A 17,476-nucleotide genomic window follows, 5' to 3' on the forward strand; every position below is an offset into this window, starting at 1 on the left:
CTTGCGCTGCCTGTGTTCCATGAATGCTCTAGAGTACTTGCCTAAATACTCATAAGAACCGACCCAATTCTACATTCACGTAGGTGGATATCCATCAAGTGTACATTGCAGTTAAAATACACTATCTCATTATAAAAAAATGGACTATGGATTCCAATAAGAGTAAAATAACTCATCCTTTCTCATTGTAATTCAAGTTATACTAAGTATACAAAAAATGTTATCTAGTCATAGGGTGGGACGTCTCAAAGAAAGACAATAGCATACCAGAGCGACGAGGTGACTTGTTTTTCCCTTTGAACCTAATTCATGGGATCTCCAATCACATAGGTGGGGTTGCCGTCAGTGTCGCCCTCTATTTAAGGCAAAAGTCTCATCTCCCTCGACGTATAACCACTTGCCTCCAAAGAAGTGGTGCGGTTAGACATGTGGCCAAACTAAGCCCAACCTAACATAATCTCTAGCAGCTGCTTGATTAAGTTATATCTCAACTTACATGTATTATTTTCCCATTGCACATAAGATAACATGTCTTAGCTATTGCAATAAGGCGGACAACCAAAGCATATACACATCGAGGCTATTTAGAGCCAATGGGAAGATTTGCCAAGAGGTTGCTAACCCACTCAAAGATCATCACATGCCTTTTCTAAAGGCGATGAGCTTGGATGATATCCAAGACACTCAATTTTCACCAAAGGTAAACACATAAACATTACTGGATCCAGGTTTATAACATATTACCCTCTAACAATAATGGAAATCTACTAAATATCACCATAATCAATGGCTCTGCTATAGTACTTGGATAATCGACAATATACATCAAAGTTCCTTATAAGGACACAATGGGTTATCACCAAGATGTCATTAATGTAGGCAATGTCATGTCTCACATACATTATCCATCAAGTACAATTTGCTACCAATGATATTGACATATTTAGTATGAGAAAACACAAGGAGAGTATTTTTCATAAGATGGATATTTGCCACAAAAGGTGTTAACACATGCTTACTATCATAATACCCATACTTTTCAATGAAAAATATTTCTACTAAGTACTATAACAATATAATGAGACCAACATGAGTTTTAATTCCTATATTCACCAGTCATTCAATTCTGTAGTGCCCAAAATTCCCCTATACCATCCGGCCGGTCTGGTTTAAGGTACGCTGTGGGCTTCAACCATATTCAAACGTCAACATCTTGACAACTGAATATAGCAGTTACAGAAATGAGTTTAACAACATAATGAACTATCGTTTTCAATGACGGTCTATTATGTGTTTCAAATAGGAATTTCTCTGTTTCATACACATTCTCAATGCTAGTACTCATGATATTAAATCATCTAAACAAAGAGAGATTAACACATATGTCTTGCTTTACTCTAAAGAAAGTACACATTTTTTATCAACAACAGTACTTTGACATCCATAAGACACCAATATGTTGTTGAATTGCTCATGCCATTTATAGGCGCTTGAATCAACTCATACAAAGATTTAACTAAATTGTATACCTTAAGCTCATCACCTAGTATTATAGTTTCGCACAACTACTCAACTAGAGTCTTTAGAATTATGTAGAAGAAATTCTAGTTACATGAGCAAGGTTTCAAAGTAGTATAAATCTTGTCTCTGATTGAAACCCCTTGGTTATTATTATTAGCCTTGTATTTTGCAATACAACTATCACGTTTTAGTTTTCTCTTGAATATCCAATTCAACTTATAGATCCCCCAACAAAACAAGAGTCCAGTTTAGAGGAGTTGTATCCTTCAAAAAAGGACACTTCTCATAGACAGACAACTTCCTTATAGGTTAATGAATCTTCCTTAAGAAATATATAAATATCATCACCGTGAATGGTGGATATACTCACTGATTGTCTTCCAAATTTCTTATTCAAAAATTATGGGATCCTCTTATGTAGTTCATTATGAACATCCAACCACTCTATGCCAATTTCACAGAAAGCACATCCTCAAATAAAATTAGCATATAAGACATTCAATAATAGTGTGGTATCTACAAGATTGTTATCACTCATGACAACTGAAAACAAACATCACTATTATGAGTTTCACCAATGAACATCTACTAGATAATTCTAGGTCTCAAAAAGACTTCTTTTAGATTCATTCACAATAGCCTTGGCAAGACACCCCCCACATTTAGAAGCATTTTTGGATAGGCCTAAGACCTTTCCATACTTTGTAGTTCAGTGTCTTTCCAATTATCTTGTGAGATGAACTATGGTAAAACAGTGTTATGCATATGGGTCACCACCCCCCACAGTTCAATAGTTACTCAACCTAATCAAACTTACATGCAAAACACATTATACCGCTACAAACACTAAAAGAAACAACAACAATAAAATGCACTCTTATGACAAGAATATACTTTACTCAAGTCTATGATTACGGATCATATTAAACATAGTCATATTATGTTCATGTTATCTATATGAAAGGAAATCCACAAAAGATTCTAATGAATCTTAAAGAATAGAAAGAATTAGATGAAAAGGGTTTTACCCGAGATAATAATATTATTATCATCCTTCTTTTCATCATTCAACATTCCAACCGTCATAGGGGAGACAATCCACGACTTGTACATCCCTTGGCTATTTATCCATAGTCATAGGAGGATAATGCCTAATAAGACAATCTACAAGCGTTACATCTCCTTGTCTAAAATAGTCACTGGAAGATATTGTCTAAGAAAACAAACCATTACCTTACATCTCCTTGACTAAATTAGGTTTAAAAGGATATTGATTGTTTCCCATATTGTTTCCTCTCGTAGACAACGATGTTTATTACTTAATAATATATGACATGGTTAAACTTCATGCCTATGTTAAATAATGCATTCATGCCAAACATGGTTAATATCATATCATAGGTTAAGGAAAAGTAAACTTTAACTGTACCTCTCACAACAAAAAGTATACGATATTTAAGCAAATCTAGCCACTGAATATGCAAAACAACTGAGGACTTCACCTCTTCTTTTTACATGAGCTCAAGCAAGATAGGATACCCTATCAACAAGACCTCAAGTACTACCACAACATCTAATGGCTCAACCCATTAATGTCTTCAACTAGAAAAATTTACCAATAAACTATCATCAAGTTCAAAGTAAATCCACGATGATTAATGTCCAAAACTAGCATGTTATACAACTTTAACATATGCTATATTGGATATAAGCTACAATTTACTTCATCTAACATGTATTTTCACAATAGTATAATTATAATCATCGTTTAACAACACATACACTCAATAGAGGTAAGCAATTATGCATTGAATACATTATAATTATTATCCATAATTTGAGTGTGATTGATATTAAATATCTTAAAGTCTCTCTTATACCATCTACATACATCTACATATGTACAAAGAAAATTAATATCAAACTACTTCTAGTCAAACCAATTAATTCCTCAGTGATAAACACGTATAATTTGTTGACTAGGTTATTAAAGAAGTTTAAGCTTAGGGATTTCCCTCCTAAGAAAACTAGCATGCAACTCAAGGCAAGAATATCACCATATAATTAAACCAAAAGAATTGCAAAGAGTGAAAGAATACGATACCTAACCGATTGAAAAACCGGATTACCATATTTTCTTCCTTCTAGAAAAAACAGTTCAAAAGAACTGTAATTCTGAACCAGCTCATGAAGAATTGGGTATCAAGACTTATACCACTGGAAAGCTCTTTGAATCAGCTATCCAACACAAAAAGCGGATTGCAAAACCGAGCTCTGAACTGAAAGTTATAGCAGTTTCCGTAACGAGTGACGCAGCTGTCAAAAAGACGAACTTTGACGTTTTTCTTGATAGAAATCTCATATTTGACTCCCACAAACGTAGGAGAAAGGTCTACAACCATATAGGGTTTGATAAACCACAAAAGATCAATAAATATTCAATCTTTAATTGGTTTCCTAACAAAAACCGAAATTATTAGAAAATTTCTAAAGTCATAACACAATAACACAAAAATAACTCAAAGTAAAAGACTTATCTTTTGATTGTCGTATTAAAGCACTTTCCTTTGTTTTACTACAGAAATCTTTTCTTAAGATTGTTAGAATAGTTGTATGAACACAGCAACTAAAAGTAGAGAACAGAAGAACGATGACAGCGGCGATGTATGAAGAGACAAGGACAGCGATGGCGAGAATAACCAAGGCGGATTAGGTCAGTCGCTTAAGAAAAGATTCCGCCCCTTCCAATGGTGCGAAAAGGCAACGTGGCGTCTTCCTCACAGGATTCAATGGTTAACAGCAGCTGACTTTGCACTAGAACGGACTACCCTCTAGAACAAAGAATATAACTCTCTCTCAAGGCCGACGAAAGAAGAGAAGAAGAAAAAAAACTGGTTTGAGTTTCGTTTCTCGAGTTGAGTTTCGATCAAGTCTCCTCTCTATGGACTCACAGTCCTATTTATAGAGGTTAGGAGGAAGAGAGACCAACTCCTAATAGAACACCTAAACTTGCTTTCAAGAAAAAGGCAAAACAAGTTTAGGCTATTGGTCAAACCACTACCCACAACAGTAAGCCCAAGCCCAAGCCCGAACCCTACCCGATGTGGTGGATAACCAATGTGGGACTATCTACTATGCACTAAAGTAGAGAGAACATCATTTGTTCATCTCCTTCACTTTGCACACACACACACACTAGTATTTAGAAATACACAAAAGATTCCAACACTAAGGACTTTACAAAACATACAATAGCAAAGATATGCCAGCTTACAGACGAATTACATTCTTTAAAGCTAGCAACAACAGAAAAAGAATCGCCTTCCAAAATGACAGAAGATAGCTTCAGATGTAGGGCCAAAAGAGTTGCCACTTCAGCTCCTATAGCCTCTGCTTGTACCACATCCTTAGCATAAAACCTCCTAAAAGCAGCTCCTATGATCACACCATCTCAGATTCCTCGCAAATAACTCCTGCTGCTGCTTTTACCATTAGTCCCTGTCATAACCAAAGATCAAAATTTATTTTAGTCCAAGGATCAACAGGAGGACACCAAGAACTAATAGAATCCAGAGGCGAACATTGGGTAAAATAGGATCATTCTTTGGAAAGGAAAGCCTCGAGCATCTCAATCTTGATGCTTCAAGATCTTTGTAACATCTTGTTGATCTCTACTAGACTGTTGTTCCATCCTAGCTTTATTCCTACTAGTCCAAATCTCATAAAGGAGCAAGAGACAATAGTATCCTTTACGATTAAGAACCTCATCTTTCACCCCACACCATCCTATGAACTCATTAAGCCAATCCAAAACATTCCAGTCTGGATGTGCCCCAACATCCAACATAGCATCCGAGACATACCAAAACCTCTTAATCCAATCACATGAGAAGAACAAATGATGAGCAGTTTCCACATACTTCAGACAAAAACCACATGAAATGTCCCCCAAACTTATGCTTATGAATGATATCCCCAGTTGGTAACCCATTAGAATAGAGCTTCCAAATAAACAACTGAGAAGCAGCATCTAACTTTAATTTCCAAAGCTTTTTTATGGTAAGGGGATTAAAGGATGAGCTAGATGGGAGTTCAGACTGGTTTGAGAGGAATTTATAAGCACATTAATGTAAATCGACCAACCTTGTCAGAAGGCCAAATGATTTGATCAGGAATAGAATGTGGTCGGATGATGATTTGATTGATAGATAAGACTATCTTATTAGGAAACAACTCTCCTAATCTATTTTGATTCCAAGAAAAATCCTCTTGGGAGATGAGATGATTGACTTTTAGGTTGATGACTTCTGGACCAGGATCTAACAAATCCTTAAGGATAAGAGGTTTGCCCAAGTGAGAAATCCATGGATCCATGAAAACAGAGATATTACTACCATCTCCCACCTTCCACAGGAACCCCTTCTTAATAAGCTTGAGGGTTCTCACAATACCTTTAAAGAAATAAGAGACATCTCTAGGAAGAGTTTTCATATCTATCATCGATTCCCAAGAGGGATAAGCTGCTTTGAAAATCTTAACCCACTTAGAATGTTCATCTTTCATAAGCTTCCATCCATGTTTGCTGATCAGAGCTTGATTCATCTCTCTGGACTTCCTAAACCCCAGACCTCCGTCACCCTTACTCTTACACAGTTTGTCCCAACTGAGAGTATGATAAGATCTAGAATTATCAGACCCATTCCACCAAAAATCTCTGCTAAGCTTATCCAGCTTATTTGTAATGTTGACTGGAAGAATATAGGTGGTCATGGCATATATTAGGACTGCCTGTGCCACAGTTTTTATCAGAGTGGTTCTACCTGAAGTAGAGAGGATTTTGGATTTCCAACCACTGATTTTTTTATGCACCTTTTCTACCAGATATTCAAAGTCATTTGCTTTCTTTCTTCCCAAGAGAATAGGAACTCCTAGATATATCTCCTTCTCATCAAACTTTCTAACTTTCCACCTTTTCATAAGCATCCTCTGATGCTTAGAAGCAACATTACCACTGAAGAAAGCTCTGGATTTATCATAGTTTACAGCTTGCCCAGAAGCTTTGCAATACTCCTCCACTACTCCTCTCATATTTGCAGATTCTAAAAGATTTGCCTTACAAAAGATTAGAGAATCATCAGCATAGAAAAGATGACTAATGCCAGGGGCTTTTCTTCTAATCTTAAACCCAGAGATAGACCCTTCATCCTCTGCTTGGGCAATAAGCCTAGAGAAAGCCTCAGCAACTAAGATGAAAAGATAGGGAGAGAGAGGATCCCCTTGCCTGATACCTCTTTCAAGAAATTTTTTTTCAAGGGGGGATCCATTCAGTAAAACATTATAGGACACAGTACTGAGGCATTGCTGAATAAGTCTTCTCCATTTCTCAGAGAAACCTAACATTCCCATAATCTGATCCACAAAGCTCCATTCTACCCTATCAAAGGCTTTAGCCATGTCTAGTTTAATAGCCATCCATCCCTGTTTCTACTTCTTTAGTTTCCTCATCCTATGCATAATCTCACTAGCCAACCCAATATTGTCCCCAATAGATCTGCCTTTAACTAAAGCCCCTTGCAGAGGAGAGATAAATTTATGCAAATGAACTTTCAGCCTAGACGCCAGAATCCTATAAATGATCTTATAAGAAAATTTACACAAACCTATTGGTCTGAATTTTGTTATATGTTCTGGGTTAGGGATTTTAGGAATGAGAGTGATAAAGGATTCATTTAGGCATGGTGAGAGTTTCCCATAGATAAATAAATCTTTGACAGCTATAGAGATATCAGGTCCAATAATATCCCAATATTTATGGAAGAAGACACCTTGGAAGCCATCAGGTCCAGGAGCCTTTAAGGATCCCATATTCTTTGCATAATTCCAAATATCCAAATCAGAAGGAACTTGGTAAGAAGAATGTTTTCATTGGATGTGATACATGAACTGAACAAATTGAGCACTTTCTCATTGGGGGAATATTATCTGAGATGAATATATTCTTGAAATATTGATTGACATTTTCTCCTATCCCCTTCCTATCACTGTCCCAGCCTCCTTCCTCATTTCTGAGCTTCTCTATATTATTCTTTCTTCTTCTGTAAATCGTAGATAAGTGAAAAAAATTTGTATTCCTTCCACCTTCAGCCACCCAGTTAAACCCAGCCTTCTGTTTCCAACAGCTCTCTTCCTTTTCTAATAAGTCTAACAGCTCTTTCTTCAGAGAATCTATCCTATAATAATTTTCTTCAACCTTCATATCCTCATACATAACCTTTTCCAGAGCTTGCTTGACCTTTTTAATATTCAAGGAAACATTCCCAAATACCTCATTATTCCATTTCTTCAGCTTTTTACTAGTGAACTTCATCTTTCTATGAACAGTTAATCCAGACATTCCAACATAATTTCCAGGGGAGGAATCTTCCCAAGCATTTGCAATGGTATCTTTACAGGAGGGATCATGAGTCCACATCTCAAAGAACCGAAAAGGTTTACTCAGAGGAGCTATAGAACCATCCAGTTTGATAGAAAAAGCTGAGTGATCAGAAGAAGCATTAGGGCAATTATGAATAGCAGCTTGAGGGAACAACTCAAGCCAATTTGGTGTGGCTAGAGCTCTGCCCAGCCTCTCCAGAATATGATTTCCAAATAACCGATTATTAGACCAAGTGAATTTAGGTCCTCTAAATCCCAGATCAACCAATCCAATATCATCAATCATCTTATTAAACTCATTCAAACATTTGAAATTAATCCCATTCCCCCCAGTTTTTTCATCCTTAGAGGAGATAGCATTAAAGTCACCAAATAAAAGCCAAGGACCTGGAATAAGGGAAGAGAGATCACGAAGCTCATCCCAGATCCTTTTCCTAAAAGCAACATTAGGTTCACCATAGACAAAAGAAAAAAACCAATCATTACTAGAAAGATAATTAGAAATCTTGCCTATAATATGATTAGAGGTTGCCCCCATGATGTCAATATGTATTCCTTCTTTCCAAAAAACAGCAAGACCCCCTTTGAGACCAACCGCAGGAACAAAACAACTACCACTGTACTTTATTCTTTTCTTAACTAATTGCAACTTTTTCTCAGAAGCCTTGGTCTCAGCTAGACATATGATATCAGGACTTGAGGCCAAAATTAGGTCCTTTAGTGATCGAATTGTCGTGGAGGAACCAATTCCCCGACAATTCCAGGCTTCAATCGTCGTGGAAACAGAGGCGACTAAGAAGGGTCAGTCACCGCAAACCCACCAGAGCTAGAACTGCTAGAGCTATCAGAAGACCCCTCATATGGATCAAAACCCTTACACAAACTAGAATAACTTGTGGATGAAGACTCCTTCTCACTGGACATTCCACCCTTACCATATGAACAGAAGCTAGAATTACTAGAATCATACTCATGAGCAGAAGCAGAAGCTGGATTAAGGGAGCTTCCAAGAGAGGACACCGAGATTGAGCCTTGAGAAACTTCTTTTAATAAAGAATCTTTATACAGAGAACCCAGAGCATCACTATTCAGACCACCACTATTATCAGGAATGCCAATTCCTATATGACCAACAGAATTAGAAAAACCACCATCAGAACTAGAAAAACCATCATCAGAACCATGAACATCAGCAAGAGAACAAACATGTACAACATCAGAAACTCCCAAAGATGGTCTAAGCAAAACCTTAGACACCACTGGATTAGTAGCAAACATACCGTGTTCCACAACCCTATCACTCTCTTCTAAACATTCTAGAGCCCTTTGCTCACTATATTTCCCTGCACAAACTGCCTTCTTATCCTTCTCCCATCTTCCAAACCATCTTCCTCATGGAACCCATCCATCTTCCTTTTCTCTCTATTTATTTTAGTTGAACTCTTTGAGGCCTCCAGATCCTCTTTTATCCCATCTTCCCAATGCCTATTGTTCCTTCTTTTCCATCTTGCACTAGCAGAAGGAGGAAGCTCCTTCCCTACTGGGTATGGATTAATGTTACTACTCATCTTCTTCCTTTTTGAAACCCTTTCCTCAACCATAAGAAATTCTGAAAACTCCAGCATTCTTTTGGTTGTCAATCTATGAACCACCAACTTCTCTTCTCTAACCAAGGAGAAGTGTGTAATGAGCGCATGCGCCGAATTTCCAGCTTTTCCTTCTTCCAATGTACCCTCGTAAGTCTCATACTCCTGTTTCTCGATAAACTCAGAGATAACCGGCTTGAAAACATGCACCCCGTCAACAAAATTGGTTACAACCTTAGACACATTTATAGGACCAGATGCCAGAGAATGTTTTTTTGTAAAAAGGATGTTTTTGTTTTGGAGAAGTAAAAGCTAGGGTTAGTTAGACTTACCCCAATTGTAAGATCCAACGGCTACGAGATGATTTTTTTTTTTTTCAGATGAAGAAATCTGACCGTTGGATCTTACAAATAGGGGGCATCACTAATATTTTTGAAAATGGGGGGGTAACACTAATTGACAACTAGTAATGGGGGGGTAAGTCTATGTAACCCTAAAAGCTATCTTATGAGATTTTGATATGGGTATTTGAGAAACAGGACAAAACAAGTGGGATTTGTATTTCGAATATGCTTTTGAAGGGCTAGCTTTTTTCCTCCTTGATGGGCTCAATATAGCAGATGGGCTTCTAAAACTATTAAAAGAAAAGCCTGATCCTAGACCCATATTAGAAGAAAACTGGGGATTCAAAGATGCCTTTGGGCCTGGAACCAGACCCACATCCATATATGAAGAATATTGTTGCTTATCAACGGACCAGAACCCGAAACCATAGAACCTGCAGACTCCAATTCACTACCATTATTCTCCATAAAGCTAACCATAGGACAGTCAAGAAGGAACCCTTCAAAAGAGACAGAATCATCCGAGAGAACCACATTGCTAGTTGGCAAGCCAACATTTTCCTCCAAAATGCACACCATATCAGAAGAGCCATCCTTGCCAGATGTCACCCCCTCAGAAGTGGAATCATAAATTTTCACAGAATTGCATTCCATATTAGAATGACCATCTTTGCCAGATGTCAAGCCTTCAGAAAAATAACCAAAATTTTCCACAGAATTACATTCTATATATGAAGAAACAGCATTGCCAGATGGCAATCTATCATTGATAGATGCTCCAGAAAGAATAACCGAATTGTCTGCAACAAAACCTAACAACTCAGAAGGACCACCCTTGCCAGATGTCATGCTAGCATCTGTTGAATCCTCAGAAACGGTTACATCCATGTTGTGAGCAAAATCGTTAACCTTAGACGACACCTCTCCTTCCTCCATTACCATCAACTTCTCTACATGACTTTCTTCAACAAACCCAGAGACAGACTCAGAGGAAATATCAATAGTGGGTTGCTTTTCTTTCCTATTGTAAACATGCATTTTGAACTCCATAGGGATACATTTCCCCAAGTTTTCAGCCTTGGGATCCCATTCCAGAACTTTCCTAGACTGGATTCCAATACCAAACTTGAAAGAAGCTGCTAGAATCCTATTGGAAAAGGGAAGTACAGAAGCAGCTTTAGATTTAAACTTACCCTCTTTACCCAGTAACGGATGATGAATAAAAGCCTTACACTCCTTATAATCATGACTAATTAATCCACAACAGTAGCAAAAGACAGGAAGCTTTTCATATTTGAAGGAGATCTGAACAGATTGTTTCCCATGAAGATTGACCATAGCAGAACTAATCATCCTCCTTCTTATAGGGTACATGACTTGAACACGAGAAAAGGAGTTCCCAGCATCTGATCCTCTTACTGAATCAATCGCCACAACTAACCCAAAAGCAGAGCCTATTTTATGTATATTCTCCCATGTAGACCTTTCTAGAGGGAGACTAAAAATTTGAATCCACAATCTAAACTCTTGGAAACAATAGTTATTAGTAGGATTATCAGGAATCCATTATTTTAAAGACATAATATACCCATGAACAGACCACGGACCATTTTCTAGAACAAACCTCAACTCCTGTTCATCCTCAAAACTAAATTTGAACAAACCCTTAGATAAGAAAGTAATAGTGATTTTAGAATTAGAATTCCATGATTTAACTAATTCATTACGAATGTCCATCTCATCAAATTTTCTTGAAGAGAAAAATTTACCAATCAGAGATTTCTCCCAAAGCTTACGCTCCTTTTCATTGATAGAATCCAAATTAATCTCATCTGGAAATTTGTTGATCTTCCACATAGCTTCCATCTGGAGATGAAGACGGTGGAGCTCATCATCTTCACTCTCATCAGGAATGAATTCTAGATCTGGATAACTCATATTAACAGAGACTTAGAGAAAAAGGAATAAATCTGAAAAAATATGATGAAGAAAGGAAAGGAGGTCGAGAGAAGAGAGGTGATATAAAGAACAGGAATAGAGAAGAGAAAGAAGAGAGTTGCTACGCTTAGTTTTTTCTCTCAGCGTAGAGAGCTTTTTTTTTTATATCATGTAATACAAACTAACTCACGCATACTTGATCCAACAAAATCCAAATGGAAAACTTATTGGTACAAGACTTCCGTTATATAGTGTCTTGAGAAGCTTATATAGCGTCTTGCAAAGCTGATATAGTAATTTTCACATCCAATGAATATCAACCACAATGCTCCTACAAACCGACTCCCAATACTAATAAGATCGCTCATCAGTAACTCGGCCCAAGTATACAACCTCTACAAAGAGGTTGTCCCATCAGTCTAAACCAGTAGTGACCTCTAAAATGCTCGCACCACAACTACTAATAACGTACACCACAACTGTCACCATTATGACCGGAGCTTTAGATGTACATTCTGTTAAACTCCCATTACTCACCATCATGGCTCGTTAAACGACTTCAAGTCCAGAACTTGACTTGACGCGGGAGAGGAGGAAACACGGGTAACTTACCTATATAAAGAGAAGAAAAACTACGTCTGACTTAATTCAAGTTGCACCAAAGAACTTAATACGTATACAGCTCACATCTATCATGAACTCAGTCAATCCACATCAAACCACCGTTATCCCCTATTCTCTCGAACTGTAATGCTTTACACAAATCCAGTCTTTACAAAGCGTAAATAAAAAGGTTGTTCAAGACACTATATAAACTGTTTTACGAACATGTCCATTAACGGAAATGTCCGTTGAGAAAGCTTTTAGACTATTCTCAATCTAACCGAGGGCCTATTCCGTTTAGGTTCGAACTAATGTGGTTCGAGGATCGAAACCTTATCAGTCTAATGGAGGAATGGTGGAACTCTTTTTCCTTTGAGGGTTTGCCAAGTTATATTTGGTGGCGCAAGGTAAAAGAGTTGAAACTAAAGCTGAAGGCATGGAATAAAGACTGTTTTGGCAGGGTGGATCGGATTATCAAGAACAAAACAAAAGAGATTGACGACCTGGATCATAAAGAGGAGCATTCCCCTTTGTCGACTGACGAAGAAGTTTACAGGGCAAGTTTAAAGTGTGAACTAAAGGAGCTTATGAAGAGGGAAGAAATATCTTGGTGCCAAAAATCAAGAACCAAATATTTCAAAGAAGGAGAGAATAACACCAGGTTTTTTCACAAAACAACTAGTGCTAGAAACAAAGTCAATAGCATTAGTACTTTGATGGTAGATGGTGTGGAGGTCCGAGACAAAAATTGCATTAAGGAACACATCGTGAAATATTATGAAGATCTCTACTCAGAGGATCCCCTGGCCCGACCTGAACTGGATGAGTTAGAGTTTAACAGTATCACAACAAACCAGGCCTTATGTTTGGATGGAGACATTTTTGAAGAAGAAGTTGTTACAGCCATTAATGCATTAGGGGGAGACAGAGCTCCAGGACCAGATGGACTTCAAATGTGTGTTTATAAAATATGTTGGCATTTCTTTAAATCTGATTTCATGGACGTAGTGCGAGAGTTTCAAGATCAGTCGACCATGGACAGAAGGAACAATAGTACTTTCATCACACTCATACCCAAGAAACCCGGCGCTACATCTTTAACAGATTTTAGACCGATTAGTCTTGTCGGTGGAATCTACAAGATAATATCTAAAGTCCTCGCCACTAGAATCAAAAGGGTGCTACCATCAATTATTTCGCAGCAACAGTGTGCCTTTGTTGGGGGTCGACAGATCTTAGATGGGCCTATGATAGCTAATGAGTGTATTGATACTCGTCTTAAGAATAAGGATAACGGAGTTGTGTGCAAGGTGGATATATCGAAAGCATATGATCATGTGAACTGGAGTTTTTGAATTATTGGTTAAAGAGGATGGGGTTTGGCAAAAGATATAGGAATTGGATTATGACTTGTATTACTTCTACCTCTTTTTCGGTGCTTGTCGAAGGATCTCCTGCTGGGTATTTTCGCAACCAGATAGGTTTGCGTCAAGGGGACCCTATTTCTCCTTTTCTCTTTAACATTGTAATGGAGGCATTGAATAGACTGGTCATTAAAGCAAGAGATTTGGGCTATATTAGAGGGTTTAAGGCAGCGGCGAATGGTCCTGAAGTTGTTGTTCTTCAATTCGCAAATGATACTCTCTTCTTGCTTGATGCTTCTGTCCCACAGTTGCTTACTATCAAAGCAGTGTTGCTTATTTCCAAGCTGTTTCTGGTTTGAAAACAAACATGGCAAAGACTTCTATTCTCGCGGTGGGGAAGGTAGAACACTTGGCTGAGTTATCCCTAGCAATGGGGTGTGCTGTCGAACAACTCCCTTGTAAGTATCTAGGTATACCTCTTGGGTCAACTCACAAAAACAAGAAGGCATGGGAGCCAGTCATCGATACAGTTCAAAGGAAACTCGGTGGATGGAGGTGTAAACTAATGTTTAAAGGGGCGCGTTTGATCCTAGCTAGTAGTGTTCTCTCAAATTTTCCCATTTATGTCATGTCTTTACTTTGTATTTCGAAAGGTGTGGCTGAAATTATTGAACGATTGATTTGTGACTTTATTTGTGGATCTTCGGATAAACAAAGGAAATACCATCTAGTAGATTGGGAGAAAGTTTGCTCACCAAAAAAGATGGGGGTCTCGGGCTGCGAAAACTTGTAGTCATGAATCAAGCTCTACTTGGGAGATGGCTATGGAGATACATGGTGGAAGAAGACTCTCTTTGGAGTGCTATGATTTGTGCAAAGTATAGCAATGACAACCAATGATGGTGGCCCAAGGAAACAACTCAATCTCACGGTTGTAGCCTTTGGAGAGGCATAATGAAGGTACTGCCGTATTTTAAGAGTGGGGTTAATTTCAATGTGGGAAATGGGTAGAAATGCTTATTTTGGAAGGATGTATGGCTCGGTGAAGTGCCTCTGGCTTACCAATTCCCTCTTATTTTTCAAGCGTCCACTAATAAAAAGGAATATGTTCATGAGTTTGGACACATGCAGAATGGTCATTTCGCATGGAATCTGTTTTTGAGAAGAAGTTTGAATGATTGGGAAGTCCAACAATATGCTAATCTAACCGTATTACTCGAGACAGTCCAAATGAATAATGAAGTGGACAGTTGCTTATGGCGGTGGACCAAGACCAACACCTTTTCTGTTAGCTCTTTCTATGATAAAATCCGTGAATATGGTTGTCCCTCGGAACACATATCCACCCCTTTTCCTTCAAGAGTTGTCTGGAAAATCTCTATTCCTCTAAAAGTGAAGTTCTTCTTGTGGTGTGTCATGCTTGGGCAAACCTTAACAGCGGATGCTCTAATTCGTAGAGGTACGGTGGTTTCTCCCATTTGCACTATGTGTAATATGCTTATGGAGAGCATTAGTCATGTGTTCTTGCATGGCCGCTTTGCTTTAGAGGTATGAACTCACATGCTCCAACCAATGGTTATGGCGTTTCCTTTGCTAGCGCAAGCCGCTTCAGTCGAAGAATTTCTTGCAAATTGGCCGAGAAGGAGAGGGAAGAATTTCGGATCGACTATTTGGAGTCTTTTGCCATATGCTGTTATTTGGGTAATATGGAAGAACATAAATTATCATATTTTCAGGAATAAAGAATGCTCGGTCTCACAAACGGTTGGGGAGATCAAAGGGGTGTTGTGGTGTTGGATGTCTAATTATGAGGAAAGGCGACAATACCAATTCAGAAACTTGGTACTGGATTGGCCTCATGTGATAATGGTCAACTCTGGGGATGTACTATTCTAGGGCTGTTATTTTCTTTTAGTTCCCTGTATGTTTTTCTTTCAGTTGCAGAACTTGTGATGTTCTCAATCACCTACAGTAACAGTGCTTCATTTCTAATAAATTCTACTTATAAAAAAAAAAAAAAACTTGTATATATGAGTTCAGTAGAGCTCCATGAGCTTTTAAATTTGTTGTTGAGATGTCCCAATTCCCATGTAGTGATATCATTTGGACTGTGCCCGACAACCATTTGTCCAAATTTTGGTCTATCTAATTAATAAAACAAACAATCTTGACTAAAACGTATGTTTTTTTCTTCACTAAATGAATAATAAGCATAACATTGATGTTATTATTCGCTTATGGAGTCTGTGGAGCACACATGATTCATAAATTTCTTTGTTTTTGAAAGTCATTGCGGTCACCCAATGTAATTGCCTATTCTCCTACAAATATATTTTGAGATCTTCTGTATGACAACGATATCAATTAGTAACACATACAATCTTGAAGTTTCAACATATAACTACTTCGCTGCGTTATTGTGATGTCATAACAATTATTATTATAATTAAAATTAGTATTACTATCATTATGAATTGAAATAAAATTAAGATCGAAGGTGAGATCATCTTTCTTATCTCAATGATCAACTAACGGAAAAAGAAAATATAAACTTAATTAAACAGGATATATAAATGTTAGACTATCCTCTACTTATCATTTGAACTTTATTTGGAAGGGATAGGAAAGACATTAATCTAGTTTAATTGTTGTACTTTTAAGTGTCTATTGTACATCCCAATCTTTCTTCGTATTCTTATCTTTAAATCCTGTTTTTCAAGTTATTGAATTGCGTTGTTTAATCATATGGTGGTCTGTTTAAAAGAGCATGCTAATATTGAAAAAAAGGTGCTTGCTTGACCTATGAACATGGTCCAGCACTCCAGCATTGATGTTAGTATACGAGTATACGACCATGGTGGCTTTCTGCACCTTCAAAATGCTCATTCTTTTGTAATGCACTATAAGTATTTCTTGTGCCCTACAGATGTCATAACAATTCCAGAAGTGGAACCCCCTTTTGGAGAATTACATGAAACTCAATACTGACGCAAGTTTTAAAAAACAGAGAGCCAAATCAACTTATAGCTATGTCTTAAGAGACTAATAGAATCTATATTGTTGTAGGAAGAAAACAGGGATGGGACTTGTAGGAAGAAAACAGGGATGGGACAAATGCTCTGAAGAGGCAATATGCCGAGCGTTACTCAAAGGAATTAGCTGGTATAGACAGTACTTCAAACAATATAGAGGTGGAGACAAGTCTTCAGGCAGCAAAAAAAAATTTGGACATTACAACTCATTCTCAATAATGCACTAGCATTTTTTGGTTGTTTTGATCACGTCACTACAAACTGTGTAGGACGTACTGGAAACAAACTTGCACATATCCTAGCATCTTATGACAGTCACTATATAAATAACATCCATCTTCTTTGTGAATGGGTCCAGCTACCACCTATATGGCTAATGAACTCCTTGGAAGATGATAATGATAGAATTAATGTAAACTCTGCTTAATATATAATATATGTTGATTACCAAAAAAAAAAAAAAAAAAAAAAGGCAAAATACTCATTCTCTTCTAATGCCCTATTAGTGTTTTCTAAGGTTTGCTTGACCTATAAACAACTATGTACTGCACTATGGTTGCTTCTCGATCTTACAAACTTTAAGTATATTATTAACGTTTTTGGCTAAAGAATATATATATTATTGACTTACCTAGCCAAACAAATTAAATAAT

At 37.4% G+C, this 17,476-nt stretch overlaps 1 protein-coding gene across 1 annotated transcript; it reads right to left on the bottom strand.

The window, feature by feature from the left end:
* Positions 1-4,962: 4,962 nt before the first annotated feature.
* LOC147482391 (uncharacterized) lies at positions 4,963-8,494 on the bottom strand. Its single transcript, XM_086579302.1, has 4 exons — positions 7,460-8,494; positions 5,665-6,999; positions 5,180-5,440; positions 4,963-5,019 (listed from the first exon to the last, which is right to left on the bottom strand). The coding sequence occupies exons 1-4, from the start codon at positions 8,492-8,494 to the stop codon at positions 4,963-4,965; spliced, it is 2,688 nt and encodes an 895-aa protein (XP_086435428.1).
* Between the last annotated feature and the right edge of the window lie 8,982 nt (positions 8,495-17,476).

Source organism: Coptis chinensis, chromosome 8, assembly GCF_015680905.1.
Source record: "Coptis chinensis isolate HL-2020 chromosome 8, ASM1568090v1, whole genome shotgun sequence".
Taxonomy (NCBI): domain Eukaryota; kingdom Viridiplantae; phylum Streptophyta; class Magnoliopsida; order Ranunculales; family Ranunculaceae; genus Coptis; species Coptis chinensis.

Excerpts from the sequence above, each read along its gene's own strand:
- LOC147482391 (XM_086579302.1), bottom strand. The coding sequence starts at position 8,494 with ATGGGGGCAACCTCTAATCATATTATAGGCAAGATTTCTAATTATCTT. Across the intron at positions 7,000-7,459 it reads GCTCAATTTGTTCAGTTCAT|GGATGGATGGCTATTAAACT; the intron begins GTATCACATCCA and ends AAGTAGAAACAG. Across the intron at positions 5,441-5,664 it reads TCATTTGGCCTTCTGACAAG|TATGTGGAAACTGCTCATCA; the intron begins GTTGGTCGATTT and ends TTTTGTCTGAAG.